The 22,266-nt window shown below is 44.5% G+C and overlaps 1 protein-coding gene across 1 annotated transcript in view; it reads right to left on the minus strand.

Annotated features, from left to right (window-relative positions):
* Positions 1 to 20,138, minus strand: part of LOC117360651 (motor neuron and pancreas homeobox protein 1-like) — a 70,832-nt gene extending 50,694 nt beyond the window's left edge. The window contains exon 1 of the mRNA XM_033944751.1: positions 19,724 to 20,138. Coding sequence (XP_033800642.1) covers positions 19,724 to 20,138 — 415 coding nt within the window. The remainder of the gene's footprint in view (positions 1 to 19,723) is intronic.
* Between the last annotated feature and the right edge of the window lie 2,128 nt (positions 20,139 to 22,266).

Consider the following 22,266-nt stretch of genomic DNA (forward strand, 5'->3'; position numbering starts at 1 on the left):
CAAACTTTCATGGTCTGAATCCCTCCAAGGATAGGCTGGAGTAAGCTTCAATGGCAACTCCAGTAGTTGGAACCTAAGGGCAGTACTGGGTGGACTTCTAAGGTTTGTGGCTCAGAAGAAACGAAGAAGAAGAAAAAAAAAAAAAAGAGTTCAATGCATGCAGTTACAAGGCAGACTGTGGATAGACCATTTATCTATCATCATATACCATATTTATAAAAATGTTAAATAGCACTGGACCCAGTACAGATCCCTGTGGCACTCCACTATTTACCTTCCTCCAAACAGAACATATGAATTGCCATACTGGCACAGACCAAAAGTCCATCAAGCCCAGTCTCCTGTTTCCAACAGTGGCCAATCCAGGTCCCAAGTACCTGGCAGAAACCCAAAGAGTAGCAACAATCCAGGGCTCAGATTGTGATGTCATAATGCTTCATTCCACCAATGCCTAAGAGCCAACCTCAGCAGTGATGCCACAATAGCTTGATTGTCCTAGACTTGGCTCACATAAGAACATAAGAATTGAAGGTCCATCAAACCCAGTATCCTGTTTCCAACAATGGCCAACCCAGGTCCCAAGTTCCTGGCAGAAACCCAAAGAGTAGCAACATTCCAGAACTGAAATTGTGATGTCATAATGCCTCATTCCACCAATGCCTAAGAGCCAAACTCATCAGTGATGTCACAATGGCTTGATTGTCCTAGACTTGACTCACATAAGAATTGCCATACTGGGAGAGACCAAAGGTCTATCAGGACCAGTATTTTGTTTCCAACAGTGGCCAACCCAGTCACAAGTACCTGGAAAGAGAGTAAAACAGATTTTTGCTTATCCCAGGAATATGTAGTGGATTCTCCCAATAATAGTTTTAAGCTTCAAGTTTTATTAAAATTTAATAATATACCACCTTAGGACCAAGGCCATCTAAGCAGTTTACATTTAGTATTAAAATTTAACTAAAATACATGACTAGGTAAAGGATAGTTTAAAAGTTAGAACTCCATTCTTAAAACAGTAGGAAGATAGGAAGAAATTGTTATCATGCTAACACACAGGGCCTCAGGCTGAGATCAAGGCAAATCCTGAGAGGGGAAAATAACTGAGGTGGGGTAATTACAGAATGCTTCTCTAGGATAACATAACACTTTATTTCTATCCCACAAAACACCTTACAGTTCTATGCAGTTCACATAAAAGAAAACTGTACAGGGCCGGGAACAAGATGGCGTCAGGAAGGTCCGACGCTAGTTGAGCTTTGAGTTTTGTGAAGATGGGCAGGAAAGGGAAGGGTCAATTTAAGGTGACCACTGACCCAGCCCTGGTCCAGTCTTCCATTCGGATGGTGCAGGAGCTTCAGAAGACTACCGGGCAGCGTTTGCTGAGTCCCAAACAATGCGAGATCGGGTTTCCTGGTCATGCCAAAGGGCTTACCATTGGCTCCTGATGCCGAAGGCGCTGCAGCGGCCTATGGCGGTAGTGGGCATCTTTCGCTGTGGAGTACCCAGATACCACAGAGGTCTCCCCCCTCTGCCTGGTGAGGTGGAAGTGGAAGTGGAAGCTCAGAACAATCTTGTAAAGCCAATTGAGGTTTCAGGTACTTTAATATCAATTCAAAAGGTACCAGGTGGAGTAACTAATACTCTAAAGAGGACGGAGCAAGATGCTACTTCTTTAGGGGAAGTGTGTAAAGCCATCGAAAAACTGGAGCTTTCAGTGACTCAGCGTTTGGATCAACGTCAGGTGGGGCAACATCAAGAGCTCCTGGAAAGACAGACTGGGAATCTACAAAAATTGGGAAAAGATCAGGGGAAAATTCAGGCTTAATTAAAGATAAACTGTGGATACACCAGAAGTTAGAATTGATGGAGAACTCTAATAGAAGGTTAAATCTGAGATGTATTAATTTCCTCAAATCTCCTCTTTTATCTCCAATGGATATGCTAAAAAAATATTTATCCTAAGGATTCTGTTCCACCATTAACCAGAGCCTTTTTTTATAACCACTGGATTGACGGAGAAGGAAGAAGGAGAAATGGGACTTCAAAAACTCTCAGTCTGTGATTATAGCTGCTAGATCAGGGCTGCCCAAGTCCGGTCCTCGAGATCTACTGGCAGGCCAGGTTTTCAGGATATCCACAATGAATATGCATGAGAGAGCTTTGCCTGCACTGCCTTCTTGATATGCAAATCTCTCTCTCATGAATATTCATTGTGGATATCCTGAAAACCTGGCCTGCCAGTAGATCTCGAGGACCGGACTTGGGCAGCCCTATAGCTAGATTAATCTTGATAGTGACTTTCGCCTTAGAACCAGATAGAAATTGGGTCTTGAGACTGTGTTTTCATTATAAGGGGACTAGATTTTGTAGTTCAAATATGTGACACGGGCGTAAGACCTTTTTGGCTCTGTGCCAGGCAGGGTTATCCCCGAGCGTTACTTATTTTCTTCAGTTTCCTTGTAAATGTATTGTTAAATATCAAAGTCATACCTATGTGTATCTAGAACTATTCGAGATTTTTTAGATGAAAAATCATTACATACATTAATTCATGCTTTTGTACTATCTAAGTTAGGTTATGGTAATTTGGTATATGCAGATATAGGAATAGGACAACTGAAACGGCTACAAACAGTACAAAATGCTGAGATTCAATTGTTAGGCCCCGAATCTCCCCGACTGTATCTGAAACGGAATTTAGGATCAAGTTTGTATGCACTGAATTTGAATGCCGTTCCCCATATCTCAAAGGCGCATCTTGCTTCAACTAGAGATTGTGCATTTTTTTAAAATTTATTCCACGGTTATGGAATAATTTGCCTTTAGACTTGCGAAAAGAGGACTCGTATATAAACTTTAAGGGCTAGATTCACTAAGGGCACGGATCTGAGCCGATCCGTGAGGGATCCGATCCAATCCGTGTCCGGGGGGGCTGATTCACGAATCGCCCTCAAGCAAATGAGGACGATCGGAATCGCGCCCCCGACTGCCTGCCCAGATCACTCTATAGCAATCTCAACGCATACGCATGCGCTGGCCCTCCGTGCCCGGAAGAGCCTAAATTTTACTTTTTAAACTTTTTTGTGAGCCCGTGGTTTTAACCTGCTGTAAACCCATGGGTTAAAACCACGGGCTTGCACAGCGGGGAAGGGCAGGAGAGTCGGGGCAGAGCAGGGTGGCAGGAGAATCGTGGCTTCAGGGCAGAAAGCAGGAGATTCGGGGCAGAGCAGGGCGCAGAAGAATCGCAGCTCGAGTTGGGGCAGAGAGCAGGATGTGCAGTCGGAAACCACTGAACAATTTTCTCAAGTATTCTTCTCTTTTTCAACCCATTTCTTGTAGAGGGCAGGGGGTGCTAGCGGCCGGCAGCACTATAAATAGGTGGAGAGCAGGGAAGGGCACGCATGTGAACTGACCGCATGAGGCCAGACCATAAGCCGCGCATGCGCACTTCCTATGGGTCGCTTCAGCTCACGGAAAACGGACGCACGCATAGGAAGTGCACATGGGCGGCTTACCGTTTTATTATATTAGATATCCTTACAAGAGCTGTAATTGTTTAAGAGACTAAAAGACCTCAAACATGATCTGTTGTTAGTGATCTGAAACCTGTTGCTAAAATTGTCTGTAGTACCTGAAGATTGGAGGATGGCCAATGTTATGCCAATTTTTAAAAAGGGGTCTGGGGAGATCCGGGAAATTACAGACCAGTAAGCCTCACTTCATTGCCAGGCAAAATGGTGAAACAATTATAAAAAATAAAATTATGGAACACGTAGACAAACATGATTTAGTGAGACGGAGTCATCATGAGTTCAGCCAAGGGAGCTCTTGCCTTACCAATTTGCTTGACTTCTTTGAATAAACATGTGGATAAAGGTATGCCGGTTGATATAATATATCTAGATTTTCAGAAAGCTTTTGATAAAGTTTCTCACAAGAGGCTTATGAAAAAATTAAAGAGTTATGGGATAAATGACAAAGTTCAGTTGTGGATTAGGAATTGGTTATCGGATAGAAAAGAGAGGGTAGGGTTAAATCGTCAATTTTCTCAATGGAGGAGAGAAAACAGTGGAGTGCCACAGGGGTCTGTACTGATACTGGTGCTATTTAACTTACTTATAAATGATCTTGAAATTGGAACGACGAATGAGGTGATTAAATTTGCATACGACACTAAACTGTTCAAAGTTGTTAAAAAACATGCGGATTGTGAAACATTGCAGGCAAACCTTAGGAAATTGGAAGACTGGGCGTCCAAGTGGCAGATGAAATTTAATGTGGACAAATGCAAAGTGATGCACATTGAGAAGAATAACGTGAATCACAGTAACCAGATAAACTGATCCAAACAACTAGCTTTCTTATTCCATACCCTTAAAACGCGTCAGCTTAGCTGGTTTTAAGAAAGGTTTGGACAATTTCCTGGAGGAAAAGTCCATAGTCTGTTATTGAGGAAGATATGGGGGAAGCCACTGCTTACCCTGGATTGGTTGCTACTCCTTGGGTTTTGGCCAGGTACTAGGGATTTGGATTGGCCACCGTGAGAACGGGCTACTGGGCTTAATGGACCCAGTAAGGCTATTCTTATGTTCTTATATTTTCACTCCACAAGCCACTGCCCTGAAACCTTGGTTCCTTCCAGACAAGTGTAGAAGGTGTCAATACAGGTCTGTAAAGAGTCAAAAGCAAAAGGACCATGGTGGAAACTGTAATGAAATCTCTCTACTGCACCTGTTCTGCCATTTCTACAGACAACTTACCTGGAAATCTCCATTTATTGAAGCTAAATATTATATACGAGTCTATTAATTCCTCAAGGAATAGTCATTGGGATGGTAAAAGCAGACTTGTCATCCAGATATCGATCCACATCCTTTACCAAGATTTTGCAGAGTTGCGATCTTTTCACCCAATCTAGCACTCGTCTGCCCCTTAAACCCAACTGACCACTTCTAAATCGTGGGGCTTTTTTTTTTGTTGTGCACTTCATTTACGTGGCTGGACATTTTTCGCTTCTTTTGAAAATGCATCTGGTGCTTACTTTGTTCACTGCTGTGCATAACACACCAGAATATTATAATAATTATAATGTAAGTGTGTTTAGACATTCTTAGGTTTGGTGAATTTAGGTTGAAATAGGCAGAATCAGATTACAAGACGTTTCATGTCCAGCTGTGTAAAATTATCACTTAGTTAGCATGCATGTTAAACAGCCCTTAATGCATTCTTTCTAGGCGTTTTCTCTCCGGCTGCAGTTTTAAAAGAAATTCTTTATCGGGCTAGAGCAGGCAAATAAAATCTGCTACATCTATTGCACGATTATAAAATCCAGCTCACGAGTAGTTAAGAAAGAGCAGCCAGATGGGAACTCCGCTTAAGATTAAGCTTTTCTTTTGTATTTCCCCTTCTGACGTTTTATTTATACTGAAAGCGAACAGGAAAATAATTCAGCATTGTCTTAATGGTGCCATAAAACCCAAAGCCAGTACATTTAAGTACAGAGAATGAACTGATAATGGAACGTTTCAAATGGTGGGAAGTAAAGCATCAAAAGCAGAGGGTGAGACGATAAAACCGGCTGCTAATCTAAAGTCAGGCTGCTGGGCCTACAACCAGAACCACCAAAACCATTTCTATATTTTAGAGCCCAAGAGCTAGCTTCCGTGGGCAACCTTAAGAGGGGGCTGGATGGCCCATGTTGGTTGCCCACTGAGACCTTTGGGAAGGGGGTCACAAAAGGTTGAGGCTGAGGATGGGAGATGAGAGAGTATGGAGGGGTGGGGGCAGCGGCTGGGAGCTAGGCGGGAGTTAAAAACCCTTAAAGTTCCTGCTGTAGTAGAGAGAGGTGATTGGTTGAAGGGGGAAGGGATTTAAGGTGCTGCCTCCGGGTCACAGGTCTCTTCCTGTTCCTCGGAGGCAGATTTTCCCTCCCTCCCACCCTAGAGGGAAGGAGGGTAGTTAATTGGAATCAGGGCTTGAGATTGTCACAGCAGCGCTAATCACAAGCTGCTGGACTATGGGGCTCTTTAGGTGATGAATGGTTCTGCAAGAAATGAGCTCTGTGAACAATTTGGGTTGGATTGGGTTGGATGACTAGGAAAGGGGGCATGGAGGTCAATGCCCACACCCTAGCTGACATGGCAGGGCCAGGCAGAGGCATAGTAAGAGGCGTGCAGACCACACCAAGTGCCAAGTCGGTGGGGGTGCTGGCACCTCTCTGCCCCGCCCTGACACACCATGCCATACTCACACCATCCCTCCCCCTCCCCCCACTCACCGCGTACCTCCGTATTATCTTTACTAGCGCCAGCCTGATTCCCCTCTGAATCACTTCAGGATCACGAGGCCAGGAAGTGACGTCAGAGGGGATCCAATGCTGGCGTGAGGAGCATGCTTGCAGAAGCCACACACTGACGAAGATTAACAGTTATGGGGAGGGGGAGGAGGGAGAGCGCAAGTGTGGAATGGGAGCAGGAAGGAGTGGGGAAACTGGGGGGGGGGCGCCTCCCACCCTTACTATGCCACTGGGGCCAGGGCTCTATCCTATGTTTGTCAGTAACTCGGGAAGTTATTCATCTATTCCAATGTTGTTTAATGAAGCTGAGGCCTAGTTTTCTTTCTAATAAAAGTCTGTTAATATTTCTGTATAAGGATCAGTGTTTTAAGAGGGCGGGGGGGGGGGGGCACAACGGGGCCACTCCAGATCCCAGTGTTATTTGTCATGTTTTGTACAGTATTGAATATTACCTAAGTTTGTATTGGTTGAAGCTAAGTTAGTGGTAACCGTTTTCGTGGGCCTCCACAATTTGGCTCCTGAACACTTGTATCTTGCCTCGTGACCCGCCTCGATTGCTGCTTTCTACGGTCTGGATTGTTTTATTCTTTGTAGAGATGTCTGTCGTGGACGCGACTTGTTTGTTATATGTAACTCACCCTGGATAAGGGCGGGGATACATTTTTGCCAACCCCAAAAAGTATGAGTACTTGGGAATGCACCTTACTATTTTTTCTTGTTACAATCTGCCTGTATAATTGTGATGAATCATTACTATATAGAGCACCTCTTACTGTCCTAATATCGGATCAAAAGCGCCCTCTCCCTCGCCAACAATCATTTTCTCTTCTAATTCACATTTAGAGACTGGCCAGGCCTAAATCGGACTCCCTCTTCTAACCATGGCTTTATCCAGAGTGAAGCAATCCCTTCTGTTTTATCATGGCTACTTAATTTAAGCAAGAGACAACCCAAAAAGAGACCTTCTCTAGGACTGTCCAAATGAAGGTGCAATCAGTTAACCTGCCCTGACCCTGAAAACAGGAGAGAAAAGAAGACGGGATGGAACCTATCTCCAGAGGATACACGCTGACATAGATAACACATGCGCCTGGACTCACCCCGTGTACATACTCCTGTATGCACACACTGTGATATCCAGGTGTACAAGGGTGCGTTGAATAGTTTGGTATTAAAAAAAAACCCAGGTTAAACAACGGAGTCTCTATCGAGGGCTGTACACTTAGGCCAGCGAGTTTCCTGCTTTTTCTTATTGTAAGAAAAATAGCTTACGAAAAAGCTGGAAACACTGCTGGACTAAGGGCCGGATTCCCTAATATCACTGGTAAAATCCGACAGACCACCGTAGCGGCCGCAAATCTAATGATTCAAAAAAAGGTGAGCCATTCTCAAAGAATGGAGCCTACAATTGAAGTTCATGGAGAGTTGCCAAATTTGCACGCGATCAGTGGCTGGTGGTAGCGATCGGCACATACGCAGAAGAGTCCATGGAAAGAGGCATGGGTGGATAGGAGGGGCGCAAACCTACCAACAAATCATAGATACGACACACTTTTAGTGCAGGCCTTAAATACACCCGCTCGAGATGTGCTCAGAGTTGAATCGGTTCAGCGGATGGCCACCAGGATGGTCTCGGGGCTAAAGGGTCTCCCGTACGAAGAAAGACTGAGCAAATTGCAGCTCTACACTCTCGAGGAGCGTAGGGAGAGGGGAGACATGATTGAGACATTTAAGTACATCACGGGACGGGTAGAGGTGGAAGATGATATCTTTCTTCTCAGGGGACCCTCGACCACAAGAGGACATCCGCTCAAGCTCAGGGGAGGGAAGTTTCGTGGAGACACCAGGAAATACTTCTTCACGGAGAGAGTGATTGAGCATTGGAACGAGCTTCCAGTGCAGGTGGTCGAGGCACGCAGCATCCCAGACTTCAAGAACAAATGGGATACCTATGTGGGATCCCTACGAGGTCATGCCAAGGGATAGGGTCACTAGGACTGAATGAGCGGGTCAGTAGAGTGACAGTATAATTACAATTATTCTTTAGGGGGTCAGTAGACTTAAGAGGGTGGGTAAATAGTGTGGGAAGACTTGATGGGCTATGGCCCTTATCTGCCGTCATCTTTCTATGTTTCTATGTTTCTATGAGATGCTTTTGAAATTGTTTTCCAGTCACTGTCCCCCTCTTTTCCTCTAAACGCTAACACATCCATAGACTAACATGCATGCGCTAATCGGTTAGCGGTAGATTTTTTAAAATCTTATCATGAGCCACAGCCAGAAACATGCGCCCAAGATGTGCTTTTCACAGTACCCACGTCCCCGGACCAACCAGTAATTTGGGGTCGCTAAAAGCCGGTGCTCCGTTTGGAGAATCACTCAGCGATGACGGAGAATTGCCTGGAGTGCTCATTTAAATATTAATGAGCCCGTTTTAATATTTATGACCTTGTCGTACCACATTTGCACGGCAGAGTCGGAGGCTTTTCTGTGACAGCCCCTATGATCTGGAATACTCTTCCTTTACACTTAAAAATGGAAAAAAAACTTTAAAAATTTTAAAAGCAATTTAAAGTGTTTTCTTTTTAAAGATGCTTTTAATTGATCAACTGTATTTTAGTAATTAACCTATTCTCGTTTTTTACATTTATTTTCCCAATCCCCTTTTGTGTTTACCTTAAATGTTTCTCACATTTTCTATATCGATTGTATTTCTCCCCCTCTTCCTATTCGTGTTTAGGGGCCTTTCGGTCCGTATTTACCTAGTATGTAATTGTTGTTAGTCTTGTAGTTTTTTATAGAAATGTGTGTTTTAATTGTTAAATTTTTGTTTAAATGTTAATTTTAAATCTTGTTCAGCGCTTTGTAGTTTCGAAAAAGCGTTTAATCAAAAATCTGAATAAACAATAAACAATAAGCTGCTGGGAAGCTCGGAAAAGACCACAGTGGGCCACTCTGATAATCGGACACTAAAATACTATCACGCGAAACCGGCTGGAACCAGTTTAGCGACCATCCTTAAAAGCACAGTAAGTTTTGAGAATTGGACCCCACGTGTATAACCCTCGAAGGAGACCATGTTGCTCAACTCGCGTTTCTTTTTTACCAAATATTTCAAACCACCCTCGTATCTAAACACACCTTTTTCTACATCACAACACAGACACTCCCAAGTGTATAAACACCATTGTATAGATTTCAACCAGCCCAAAGAGAAACCCCAGAGATTTCCCTGGGGGGGAAAAAGCTGCTCTCATAGTCCACTAGAGTGTAAGTTCTACACAGCACGGATAGTCTCTGCAATTATTTGTTCAGTGCTCTGTAAACTCTATGGCACAATATTATGTTTCTCTTTTATTAACATTTGATATCCCACTTAAGCAAAATACAGGTCCTTAGAACTTCCCTTTCTGTCCCGAAGGCTCACAATCGAGCTAAAGTACCTGAGTAAACAATTAGTAACGTAGAAAGGATTTAACAAAATTCCAAGAATGGCGAGGGAAAGGTACAACAAAAAAAAAATAATAATAAAAGAATGAAATTAAAACATACAAATAAGTTTAAGAGATTGGAGATTGAGCAAAATCAATTCCAGTCTGGTGCTAAGTCCAATCCTCAATCCGGTCCAAGAGAGCTCCACATCTGCAAGGAAGGATCGACACAGAGAAGCGACGGTGGGCTGTGGGGCCGTCTCTGCCAGAGGTGAAGGAATCGACGGCTGCAATCTGGGCCCAAGAGCCGAAGGCAAAGAAACCAGGAAGAAGAGGCAGGCCACGAAGGGTCAACTGGCGCTGCACACCCTCCAGGCAGGCCCCACCGATGCAAGCCAACAACACAGCCTCCGTCAACCGTCCTTAGTCCCGGCCCACCAGAAAAGTGGTGCACAACAGTCTCCGGCGCCAGAAGGAATGTAATGTAATGTAATTTATATCTTATATACCGCTCCATCCGTTAGGTTCTAAGCGGTTTACAGAAAATATACATTAAGATTAGAAATAAGAAAGGTACTTGAAAAATTCCCTTACTGTCCCGAAGGCTCACAATCTAACTAAAGTACCTGGAGGGTAATAGAGAAGTGAAAAGTAGAGTTAGAGGAAAAATAAAAATAAAATAAACATTTTAACAAGACAGCATTGATCTAAATACTTTGGAAGGTAGAAGAGAGGAGAGAAAGGAATAGAAGCAGAAGGGGGAGCCATTGAACAGTCGAATTCTGGAGAAATTTAAATGATAGAAATAGAACAAAACAAAGACAAAAGGCAAAACAATAGATAAGATTAGCACGAAAAAGAAGCTGCGGTCCCCAAGAGCCACGCCAGCTCAGTGCCCGATGCAAGCGGTGGCATCCACAGCGCAACCAACAAGCAGAAGACGAGAAGAGAGAGCGCAGGGCTCTTGATTAATTATTACTAGTTATTGGGGGGAGGGGGAGAGAGAGAGAAGATGCCTCCATCCTAGAGCAGAATTCCTTACACTGACCATTTTTGACCATGGACGCGGGGACAAAAGACAACAATCCCTCTCTCCCCATTTATGAAGCCGCTTTAGGTTTTTTCATTGCTGGCCATGACAGGATTACCTCTGACACTCGTACGAATTCTGAGCGTCAGAGCTAATACCACTGCGGCGGGCAATAAAAAAGGGGGAGTCTGCGTGTTAATTCTGAGAAAACTTCTGTCACCCCCACAGACACAGCTACAAGCTCTTCTCCGTAAACACATGACCTGTGTTTGTCTCTGCCTGCCCGTCTCACTTTTCTTTCTGCCCCCCCTTCTCCCCCTCACACATTCTCACACACACCCACACTTGTTGCAGTCCCTGCTGACCAGCTCTCAGACAGGGACATTGTATGTAATGAGATTAGAAATTGCCCTCAGGGCCTGGAGCTCTTCACTTTGCCTAATGGGCCATGAAATCTGGCCTGTCTGCAGCTCGCAGGCAGAGTTTTTACAAGCTATTAGTACAAGAACAACTTCCCCTTTCAAAGGAGAGCGGTGGGGGGGAGGGGGGGCAGGAAGGAGATGAACCTTGTCCTACAAGTTCCTCACATCCAGGCACAGCTATGTTCACTTGGCTCCATGCACAAATGACTGAGGCCAGGATTTTCAAAAACCCGCGTTAAAAAGCGATGGTCTGCTACCGCAGCCGTTTTGATACGAATCTAAAAACCCGAGACATTCAGTGTGCCAAATTTATAAAATGGAAAGAACATTAGCTATTCAGAAAGGAAATTTTAATAACTTTCAAGATGTGTGGGGGCCATTAACAAATTATTGTAATGAATAGGTATTATTTTCCCTGATATGTACAAATGAAAGAATGGGGTGGGGGGAGGGGGGACTTTATTATATGGTGTATGCGTTATGAGGTATTGAAGGGAAGGGAGGGAAAGGGATAATTCTATGTAATTTAAAGAATTGCAGAATTTCAAGTGATGTATTTAAGTCAAAATGGTGTTACTTTTTGATGCACTTGAGGTAAGTTATAAAAATGAATAAAGAATTAAAAAAAAAAAAAAAAAAATCACGCATGCAAATAAGGTCGGCGGACAGCAGCGAAGATTTCCTACATCACTGATGGGCACATGCGCAGAAAAACGCCGTAAAAAACCAAAAACACATTCTCCTGCTGCACTATAGGAAGAATGGAAGGGAGAGGAGGGGAGAAGCAACGTTGACTTTTTTCAATCGCGCATAAAACATGCCTTTCTCTCCAAAAAACTACTATAATTCAGGTAAATCTTGTCATTTGTAATGTAAAATTTAATCAAGACCCACAGCCAGAAAACACAAGTCAAGGGTATCATACACGCGCTCAAGAAGAAACGTTGGCTTTTAAGAAGCGCGCATGAAACTTGCCCGTCTCTCCCACAAACTCAAAAGAAGCATGATTTTACCACCCTCCACTACAAATATATAAATTCACTTTTATTTTTTTCATTAGCCACAGTCAAAACACAAGTGGTGGCACTGTAACGGCAGCCCCGGATCAGTTGCTGCTGTTTGTCACCAAAAGCCGACGCCGCTCTTCAAAAATGCCTCGGCAATTTTTAAGAAAGCACCAGAGGGCTCATTTCAATGTTAAAGAGCCCATTTGCGTGCCACTGTCGGAGACTGCTAGAAACCTCGCTAAAGACAGAGATAATCCGTTTTGATAATCCGCTGCTAAAATGCGTGCAAACTAAACCGCCAGAAAACAGTGTAGCGATGGCGTTAAAGGGTTGAGATTCTGGCCATGGAAGTGGGTGAAAAATGAATCCTGGTGGAGCTACACAGGAAGCTCCTGTGAGGCAGTCAACTATCAGTAATAAATGAATGATTTTATTTAAATGGTCCTTTTTCTTAGTTGTTTCTGGGCCAGAAACCCAGAGCTCTGCCCGGTACTGTGCTTAGGTTCCATCTACTGAAGTCTCCATGAAAGCTCACTCCAGCCCTTCGAAACCACCCATCCCAGCCATCAAAGCCCTCCCCAACCCATCCTCAACCAAGTGGCCATATACGGACCAGGACATAAGCAGTGCCTCTGCTGGGTCAGACCAGAGGTCCATTCCGCTCACACGGCGGCCCATCAGGTCAAGGACCTGCATAATAATTCTCTATCAGTACCCCTGAATCCCCTTTTCCCTCCGGAAATCATCCAACCCTTCAATCCCCTTTTCCTTCAGGAAATTATCTAATCCTTTTTTGAACCCCGAGATCGTGCTCTGTCATATCACACCCTCTGGAAGCGCATTCCAAGTGTCCACCACCCTTTGGATGAAGAAGAACTTCCTAGCATTGCTTCTGAATCTGTCCCACTCCACTTTCTCCATGCAACTTCATGTCTGCCCAGTACTGGCCTTAGTACCATTATTTTCTGATTCGAGATCCTTTCACCTATAAGTTCTAACTTAGGGCTCCTTTTACTAAGCCGCATTAGAGCTTTAACTCGTGGAATAGCGTGCACTACATTGCTGCGTGCGCTTGACCTTAACGCCAGCATTGAGCTGGTGTCAGTTCTAGAAGCATAGTGCGCGGTAATTTCCTGCGTGCACTAATAATACTAATGCACCTTAGTAAAAGGAGCCCTTAGAGTGTAAGACAGGGGTGTCCGGCCTTTTGGCTTCCCTGGGCCGCATTGTATGAAAAAAAATTTTCTGGGGCCGCACAAACGTGCAAATGCTGCAGCAAGACAGAGGAGGGAGCCGGCAAGATGGTAAACACCCGGGGGTAGCAGAGGAAAACACTGCATCGCCCTCGACCGGGGCAACACAAAATACTTCACGGGCCACAGGTTGGACCCCCCTGCTGTAAGATAGTGGAGTCAGGTACCTTGAAAAAAACTTTCTGGCGTAGTGTCTAGTCCTGGCGAAAGAGCAATTTATGCCTGTGTGTGTTTCGTAGATTTTATGCCTCTCCTCTCAAACTCCAGCTCAGAGCCACTTACAGGATCCATTTCATAAATGCGGTCACCGCTACCCCTCTCCCTCTTGCTTCTGGGATGGGGGAGGGGCAATAGATTAAACCATGTAAATCGGCGGCAGTCTTTCCTAGTTCCGAAATGTTCTCATGACACTTTGAGGAGGAATCTTCTTTGTAATTTGGTTAAGCGCTTGTGATGTTAATTTGGAAACCTCTGGTTGTGGGGTGAGTAGGTAACAGAGCAGCTGCTGGGGGGGGGGCAGCCCACCTTCTGCTCAATCTTAGCCATCAATTCTGCCCCTCTCCTGGGTATCATCACTTCTGTTTGTCCAGTCCTGATTTCTCATTGTCCAGATGAACAATAAAGCTACCGAACGTTTCACAGAAGTCTAAAGGAACTTCTTCTGAGGGGCAAAGAGGTTCCAGCGAGAGCAGAGACGATGGGTGGCAGCTAACCCTTGGCCCAGCCGAAGCCCTCTCTCTATCGGTCCCACCTGTCCACTATGTCATTTGGGAACTATCAACTCATGTCCTGGAAAATGTAAAAAACAGAAACGTTTGTCACTTTGCAGCAAGGCCACTGTTGGAAAAACAGTGAGGGCCAAATTTTATTGTATATATGTCGCTTAAAAAATTGGGGCTGGATAGGACGGCACTTAGGCGCAGTTTATAGAATCACGCATAGTGCTTGTAACAGTCTTTCAAAGAAATGCACCCAGTAACAAAACGATAACCACCTTAAAGTGATTGGAAGAAACATTTCTGGAAAGGGCACGAGAAACATGACACAAAAACCTTTCGGGCTCCCCATCCCCACTGCCCTGCAGGAGGCAAGCGAGCTTCCCAAAGTCTGCTACATCTGTTTGCAGGTGTTCTGAAGGGGGGAGGTGGGAGAGGAAGAACTCTAGAAGTTCTGTCTTAGTGGGTCCTAGTGCTTGTACTGTCTCAGGATGGATCATAGGGTTACCAGACGTCCGGATTTCTTTCGAGGACATGTCCGGGTTTTGAAAAGCTGTGTCGGGCAGGCAGGGTGGGCTTGGGGGTGGAATTAGGACGGGGGTGGGCGTAACTAGGTGGGCCTAGGTGCTAGGGGACCAGATTTCCCAAAAGGAAAATCTGGCTATCCTAATGGATCATAATAATGCAGACGTGTCCCCGTGTATGATCTTAGATTGAACCCTCTGGTGACAGGGACTTTGCTACTGTACCTGAACGAGACTCACCATGAGTGAATTAAAGAGAAAAGCACCTGGTTTTGTTTTCTCTGACTAGTTTCTAGAACTGGAGCCCTGAACTCTGGCACCTGGTTTCTGACAGTGCAAAAGTTTATTAAGGGTCCCTTTTACTAAGCACCTCCGAAACGTAGCATGTGGTATCCCCCCCCTCCCCCGCTGTTCTTTCCCATAGGCTGAGGCCAAAGGCAGGTTTTTCTAGTTTTCCAACACTGGCCACGCGATAATGTCCTCATTCGCACGTGGTCTTTACCGTGTCATCCCTCACCACCACCTGATTCCAGAAAGGCCGTCTGACTTAATTGATAAATAAGCTTAATCAGTGCTGATACTGACACTCAACCCCTAACAATCAGCTTCAATTTCGAGCCTGACAGCTAGTCTCAATGGGGCGACCTTAACGGGGGCTGGATGGCCCTCGTTGGTCATCCACCGAGACCTTTTGTTTTAGGAAGGGGCCTCACAGAAGCTCGAGGCTTGGGAAGTAGCAGGGAGGGCTAGAAAAGATGATCGAAAAGGCAAAAAAAAATTGATCACTTTTAATAAAGGCTCCCTGGCTCCCAGTATCCCATAGAATCTGCTCTTAACATTCAAAACATGCCTTACAAGTCTTCCCGAGTTCCTGCGTAGACTCTTAATCCCAAATGCCCCTTCGAGAACTCTGGGATCTAATAACCAACACCTCCTGTCAATACCATCGCTACGTCTCTTTACGGCCAACTGTCTTTTCAGTCACTTCTCCCACCCTTTGGAATTCAATGCCGACAGAACCACGGGAAGAAATAACACTGGAACGATTCAAAATAAAATGAAAAACATTCCTATTTAGGGACGCTTTTGATTTCTAACCTAAAATTCCTCTCTAGTCTCTAACTTACAAATGGACCCCCCCCCCTCCTACTGACTGTATTTCTCCCCTGTCCCCTCTTTTGTTTCTGTTCAACTGTTTGTCACAATCTATGTAACCCGTTTTTATACTATAGAAGTTTGATAAGCGGAATATCAAAATTTTAATATAACTTGAAACTTATGGAGGGGTTAAAAATTCAAAAAGATAATTGGGTAGGAATTGGGGCCTTCCAAGAGAAATGTAAGGCCCCCCCTCGGAGACAGTTGTTCCCCACCCTAGAGGGGAGAGAAAGTAGCTAGTCGGAAGGGGGGCTTGGGATTGCCACCACCGCAGTAATCCTGTTACTGGGTTTGGGGGCTCATAAGGTCATGAGTGGTTTTGCAAAAATAGCTCTAAGGGGGCATGGACGTCCATGCCGACCCCTAGGTCCCAACTGACATGGCAGAGCCTCTGTTTTCATAGTTATAGTTTATCAGTAGCTCAAGAAGTTATTCATCCGTTAAAATATCGTTTAATAAATAAAGCTGCGGCCTAGTTTTTCTTCCAGTAAGAGAATTCGGCGCATTATTACTATTGAGGTATAACGTTAAAGGCTCCTCTTATGAAGCCGCGTTAGCGGCTTTATCCCACGCACATTTTTAGCGTACGCTTTAACCCCGCGCTGGCTGAAAAACTACCGCCTGCTCAAGAGAAGGCAAGCAAATTAGCGCGCATTAAACCACTAACACAGCTTCGTAAAAGCAGCCCTAAGTGTCTTAAGGGGGGGAGGTTTAGAAATGGGCTACTCCAAATCCCTGCGTAATTGAAATTAATTGAAAGCTGGGCACCTAACTCCAAAAACTGAATTCTATAAAGCATAGGCGCTTATCCCAAAGCGCCTACACGAAAGGTGAGCATGGCCATCTTTTCAACTTAGGCACCTCTATCTGAATTAGGAGCTTAACTTCTGGTGAAAAAAAACCCTGGAATAACATAGTAACATAGTAGATGACGGCAGATAAAGACCCGAATGGTCCATCCAGTCTGCCCAACCTGATTCAATTTAAATTTTTTTATTTTATTTTATTTTTTATTTTTCTTCTTAGCTATTTCTGGGCAAGAATCCAAAGCTTTACCCGGTACTGCCGAAATCTCAGTTAAGACTTACTCCAGCCCATCTCCACCCTCCCAGCCATTGAAGCCCTCCCCAGCCCATCCTCCACCAAACGACCATATACAGACACAGACCCTGCAAGTCTGCCCAGTACTGGCCTTAGTTCAATATTTGGGGATGGATGCTGAGCGCCAGAAGCACGCTTAGGTGACGCCAGGTGTGATTCTCTAATGAGCACCTAAGTTTTGTAGAATCAATGCTGATATCGGCATCTAACTTTAGGTGGACTTTTTAGACTCAGGGCTCGCACACAAACGCTTGTGGATATCACACACCGATCCTGAATTTACCGAGGGACGCCTGCGCACACCCTGTGGAAGTGCTTTTTGACCTCGTTTACCGCAGCTCAGGAAAAAGGACCCCTAAATGTGTAGGGGTCACTTCTGGCCCAAGATAAATGGTTAGATTCAGAACTGGAAACCAGTGTCCTCTACTTCCCACCCGTCAAGAACCGAGACCCAAAGTCAAAAGCACCCGAGCCACAATTCGAATAGCTGCAGATCCTCTGCGTGCAAAGATCAGTCCTCGTCTGAATTACTGCACCTTCAGGAGCAAATGCCTGCTCTTCCTAAATCAGGTTCCTGTTTAAGCCACAGCAGCAGCAGGAATTTCACGGGATCTCTTATGGACTGTCAGAAAGTCCGTCTCATTCGCTGGTAAATGAAACAAGACTGAATTTTCTGGAAACTCCCAGAAAGGCTTTCTAAATGTATTTTCCAGTTTCTGGACTAACTTCTTCTTCAGTGTCTCTCAAACGTTTTTAGCTCCGGCTTACTAAATGGAGCAAATGTTTTTCACCGCACATTATAACTGAAATTATAAAATTGCAAAAGCAAGAAAAAATTAAATTTGAGAATTATTTATTTAAACTTTTTTAACTACGTATGGGTAATTGTAACAACGGTGAAACTAAAGTAGATAGAATGGAATTGCTATTCAATGCAATGGATGAGCTTGTTTTTGAGGGCAAATGAACTCAAAATATGGCTCGATAGTCTACAAGCAAACGCGCATTTCATCATCCACCATCTGTAGTCGTAAGGAAGTTCTTCTTCACCCAGAGAGTGGTGGAAAACTGGAACGCTCTTCTGGAGTCTGTTATAGGGGGAAACACCCTCCAGGGATTCAAGACAAAGTTAGACAAGTTCCTGCTGAACCAGAACGTACGCAGGTAGGGCTGGTCTCATGGCACTGGTCTTTGTCCTAAGGGCCGCCGCGTGAGCGGACTGCTGGACACGATGGACCACTGGTCTGACCCAGCAGCGGTAAGTCTTATGTTCTTATTTCTGTTAGAGCTTAAAATCCAAGTTTGTAAAGATAAGAAGATCTAAACGGTAACAAAGCCTTGATCGCTTTGCTGCTCAAGTTAGGATTACTACTGAATTAAAAAATTAAAATAAAATTGCTCGCCGTTAATTTTCAAGAACCAATCACGTCAAAGAATGACCCTTGTCTGGACGGTTATATCCTTACGCACACCGATGCTCATAATATTGACAGACTCTGGCTTACACGACTTCCATGTCATCTTTTCTAGTGTACACTTCTGAAGGGAATTTTTTAAAATAAAGTAAAATTTTGGAAACTCTTCAGGGAACACCAAAGTTTGAGAGACTCTGTTCTACTTAATCATAACTATTTACTTACTTTTAAAATTACAAGAAATAATCTCCATAAAAGAATTCATAATAATATAAAATCATCTGGTAATTTCATCCTTCAAGAAGTGGCAAAGTGCTTTGGTGAGGTTGGGGGGCCGGTCTGCCTTTTCCGCAGCAAAGTGGGTGACGGTCTCTCCTGCTCTTCAAATAAAGTCAGGGTTTTTAGGCAAGAAAACATGATTTCATGGCAAATTGTTTTGAAAGTTTCTCCTAATGAGCCACGCCTACCATCCGAAATGTAATGGTGCCCCTGTGCTGCGTGTCATCAGAATGTCTGTCCCCAGAGTCCCGACAGTGAATGCACAGCATGAGGGGTGGAAGAATGGCTCAGCCTGGAACTCAGGGATTCTGGTTTCCAGCCTTCTCTCGGTCCATGTGAACGCCCTTCACTTTCTGTGTCCCTCTCACACCCGCTGAGGGTTTGGGGACACGTTACACACCTTAAGTGAATATGGGCTTAATTACTCAATGCTGTCAAATTATTTTATTTGATTGTTATTCAAATTATCTACCTTGCCTTCTACATTATTACATTTCGTTATAAATAAAGAACTCAAATAAATATTAATTTTTTTCCTTTTGTTCATGCACGTCCAGGGTGGGGTGGGGTGGGGGGAATATTTTATGATTTCTTTTGCTTATGAATAATTGTTGGGAATAAGGGAGGGGGATAATTGACGCTAGTTAGAATTTGAAGATATATTAACTGATGTTAAAGTATAAAATGTATTTTATGTTACACTTATTGTGAGTTTTAAAAATGAATAAAGATTAAAAAGAAATTGCAAAAGCAACTGATAAATCTTGAACTCAATTAAAGACATTCTTATTCATATCTTAAATATAATTTCAGCACTTTGATTTCACTAAGGCAAGCCTAGAACTTATTCCACTTCTGCCCCGGTGCTAGAAAGCTGGGGGGGGGGGGTGTTAGTCTGGGGGGTGCTGTTTCTGCCTAAACTCGGGTCTAGCAACAACCCAACAAATGGTCCAAAGACTTTCCAAGCCCTGAGAAAAGGGTGCAAGTGCCGAGTAAGCGTTTGAGACCGGCCTAATCTCCAGGAAGTTAAGCCGGACCCAGAGCTTAAGGAACTCTTAAGAAGAGCTCGAATCCCCAGTTGCTACTCACCGTGGAAGTCGGGCAGCCTGGGGACGACGATGCCCGCTCGGATCCAGTGTTCCAGAGGAAAGGACGCGGCCACCGCGGCCGCCTTCAGGTGCTCCGGGCTGGGTTGGGAGAGGGGTGGGAAGCCCGGGTAGGTGAAAGCCGGATGCTGGGCGGCCAGGGCCGGGATGGGGTAGAGTGGCGCCGAGTACAGGGCTGGCACCGAGAGTCCCGGGGGCTGCAGCGTGAGTAAGCCGGGCTTCGGGATGAGTCCGCTGGGCAGCTGGGGCCGCGTTGAGGGGGGGTCCGAGGCAGGGCTCCCCGATGAGCTGTGGGGGCTCAGCCCCTGAGGGGAGATGCTGGCCAGGGGCCGGGGGGGCTCTTCGGCCAGGAGGGCGTCGATGCGGAACTTTCTCGAGTTCTCCATTGATTTCTGCATGGGGGTCCCGCAATGGCCCCCCGGGGTCGGCTGCTATTCTTCGGCCTCCTTGAGTTTGGGCATTTGCAGGGTAGCTCTCCTGTCCAGGGACCCGAGCTCTCTCTCCTGCCGCTTTCCTATCTCACACTGATTGCCAGCCTTTTCTGCTTCTTTTCCCCTCTAATTCTTCCTCTCTTCCACCTGCCCCTTGCTCCAAATTTCTCATTGGCCGATTCACTCCCCCCCCCCCTCCCCGAGAGTTCCTTAATTAAGTAATTACTCTCTCATTTCTGGCCAGCCCAGAGCAGCGACAGTGAAATATTGGACGTGGGATGCAGAAAGCCGAGCGCTCGGAGCGAGTTCTTGATTTTACGCTCAAGTTTCCATCAGTTTCAGGGGAAGAAGCCAAATCTCGGTATTTCAGGGGAGGAAGGTCCAAAATTTCCCCAGCCCCGATGGCTTTGCTTGAATTGAGAAAATCGGACTCGATTCATAGTATTTCTTGAAACGTGTTTGGAACAATTGTCGGCACTTTCAATGCAGAAAATGCGCCAATTGTAGTCACTTAGAAAAACATTTCCAATACGTAATAAATGCATTTGAAAAGACATTTGGTTCGTTCGTATCTCAAATGATTTGCAACGTAGATTTCCATCTCAATTCTAAAAGGTTTGTATTAGATATTTAGGATGTTTAAATGTTTTAAATTTCAGGGGTTTTTTTGTTTGTTTGTTTTGGGGTTGCTTTTTTTTATAAGAACGCTTTGCATTTTGCTTTGTCTGGGTTTAAGATGTGAATTATGTATTTGTTTCTTTTGAAGTTTTTCCGGGACTTTACTGGGGTTTTCGGGGCATTTGTGAATTCAGCCATTTTCTCCGTTTTCTTTCTCTGATTCCATTTAAAAGCAACAGTTGTGTTTTATAAAAAAAAGCGCTTTTTACCTGTCCTATGCGACTCATTTATATTTCTAGTTTCCTCCTTTTTTCGTTATTACTCCTTTAATTTGAATTCAGTTTTTGATTTCGGGTTACCGTTTTCTTGTATTCTCGGGAATAAAATATTTTAGTTGTGGGTATTGTCCAAGGTCTAATTCTGAATTAATTGCCTTTCGGCCTTCATTGTAAAGATCATAGCGAAAGAAATCCGAATTATGAAAAGGATCTTTGCAGAAGGATGCATTTTCTCTTCATCTATTTCTAACCTTCTCTTAGGCTTTTCCTTTCTTTCTCTCTCTTTTTATTTCCAGGTCTGGGGAATGTTTTCTCTTTCCTCCCCTCTTCCACCTCCCACCTTGACCGTCTTCGATCGTTCCTAGACTTTCCAAATGGGTTGCGAGTTTTTCAGACATGGGTTTTGGAAATTTGGGAGTCAGATGCTTTCTACTTTTCTTTCAGAGAGGGGGGGATGAAAAGGGCTCAGCCCAAGCAAACAACTTCCTAAATTCTCAGCGTTCTTTCGCCACTGGAGCTATTTTGTTTCTTGGGAATATTCTCTGTTTTGACTTGGCTTCAGATCATTGATTGAACCATAACCGCGTCCTTCTCTTCTTGGTTGGGTTGAGACCTTTTCATCACCTCCTGCTGTCATTCCACTTTTGTTTTTCCTTTTCATTATTGGTGCAAGCCCTGCTGTCTGTTATTGAATTAGTTAATCTTTCCTTTTCCTTGGAAAAGTTATCAAACCATTTTACAATTGCACCTTCACAGATCAGACGGAATAATCAAAGCAACCTGTGGTTTCTCTCTTTCGTGGCTGCTTTTGGCAAGAGAGGAATGAATGGGACCCTCTGATCTTTGGGCCTTAAGACTTTGCAGAAGTTGTTTTGTTTGCTTCTTTTGATTTACAGCCCATATAAAAGCCTTATGAAGGAACTACGGTAGGTAGACGGTGGAAGAGGTTCAGGAAAACACCAGGATTTTTCCTTTGATCAGGTTTTAATCCACATCCGCAATTCATGCATTCATTGGTACTTCCATGGACTATTCGAGAATAAGAGAGAGAAAGGGATCTAGTTTTTCCCAATCCTGATCTTGCTGGTTTAATTGGTATCCTCTGATCTGTTTAGGGTGTAAGCCCAAGGGGCAAGGAGGGTCCCTTATTGGGCCTATCCAGTCTGCCCAGGTCTTCCTAGCTGCAATTTGTGGCTGTC

The sequence above is a fragment of the Geotrypetes seraphini genome, chromosome 5 (assembly GCF_902459505.1).
Source record: "Geotrypetes seraphini chromosome 5, aGeoSer1.1, whole genome shotgun sequence".
NCBI lineage: Eukaryota > Metazoa > Chordata > Amphibia > Gymnophiona > Dermophiidae > Geotrypetes > Geotrypetes seraphini.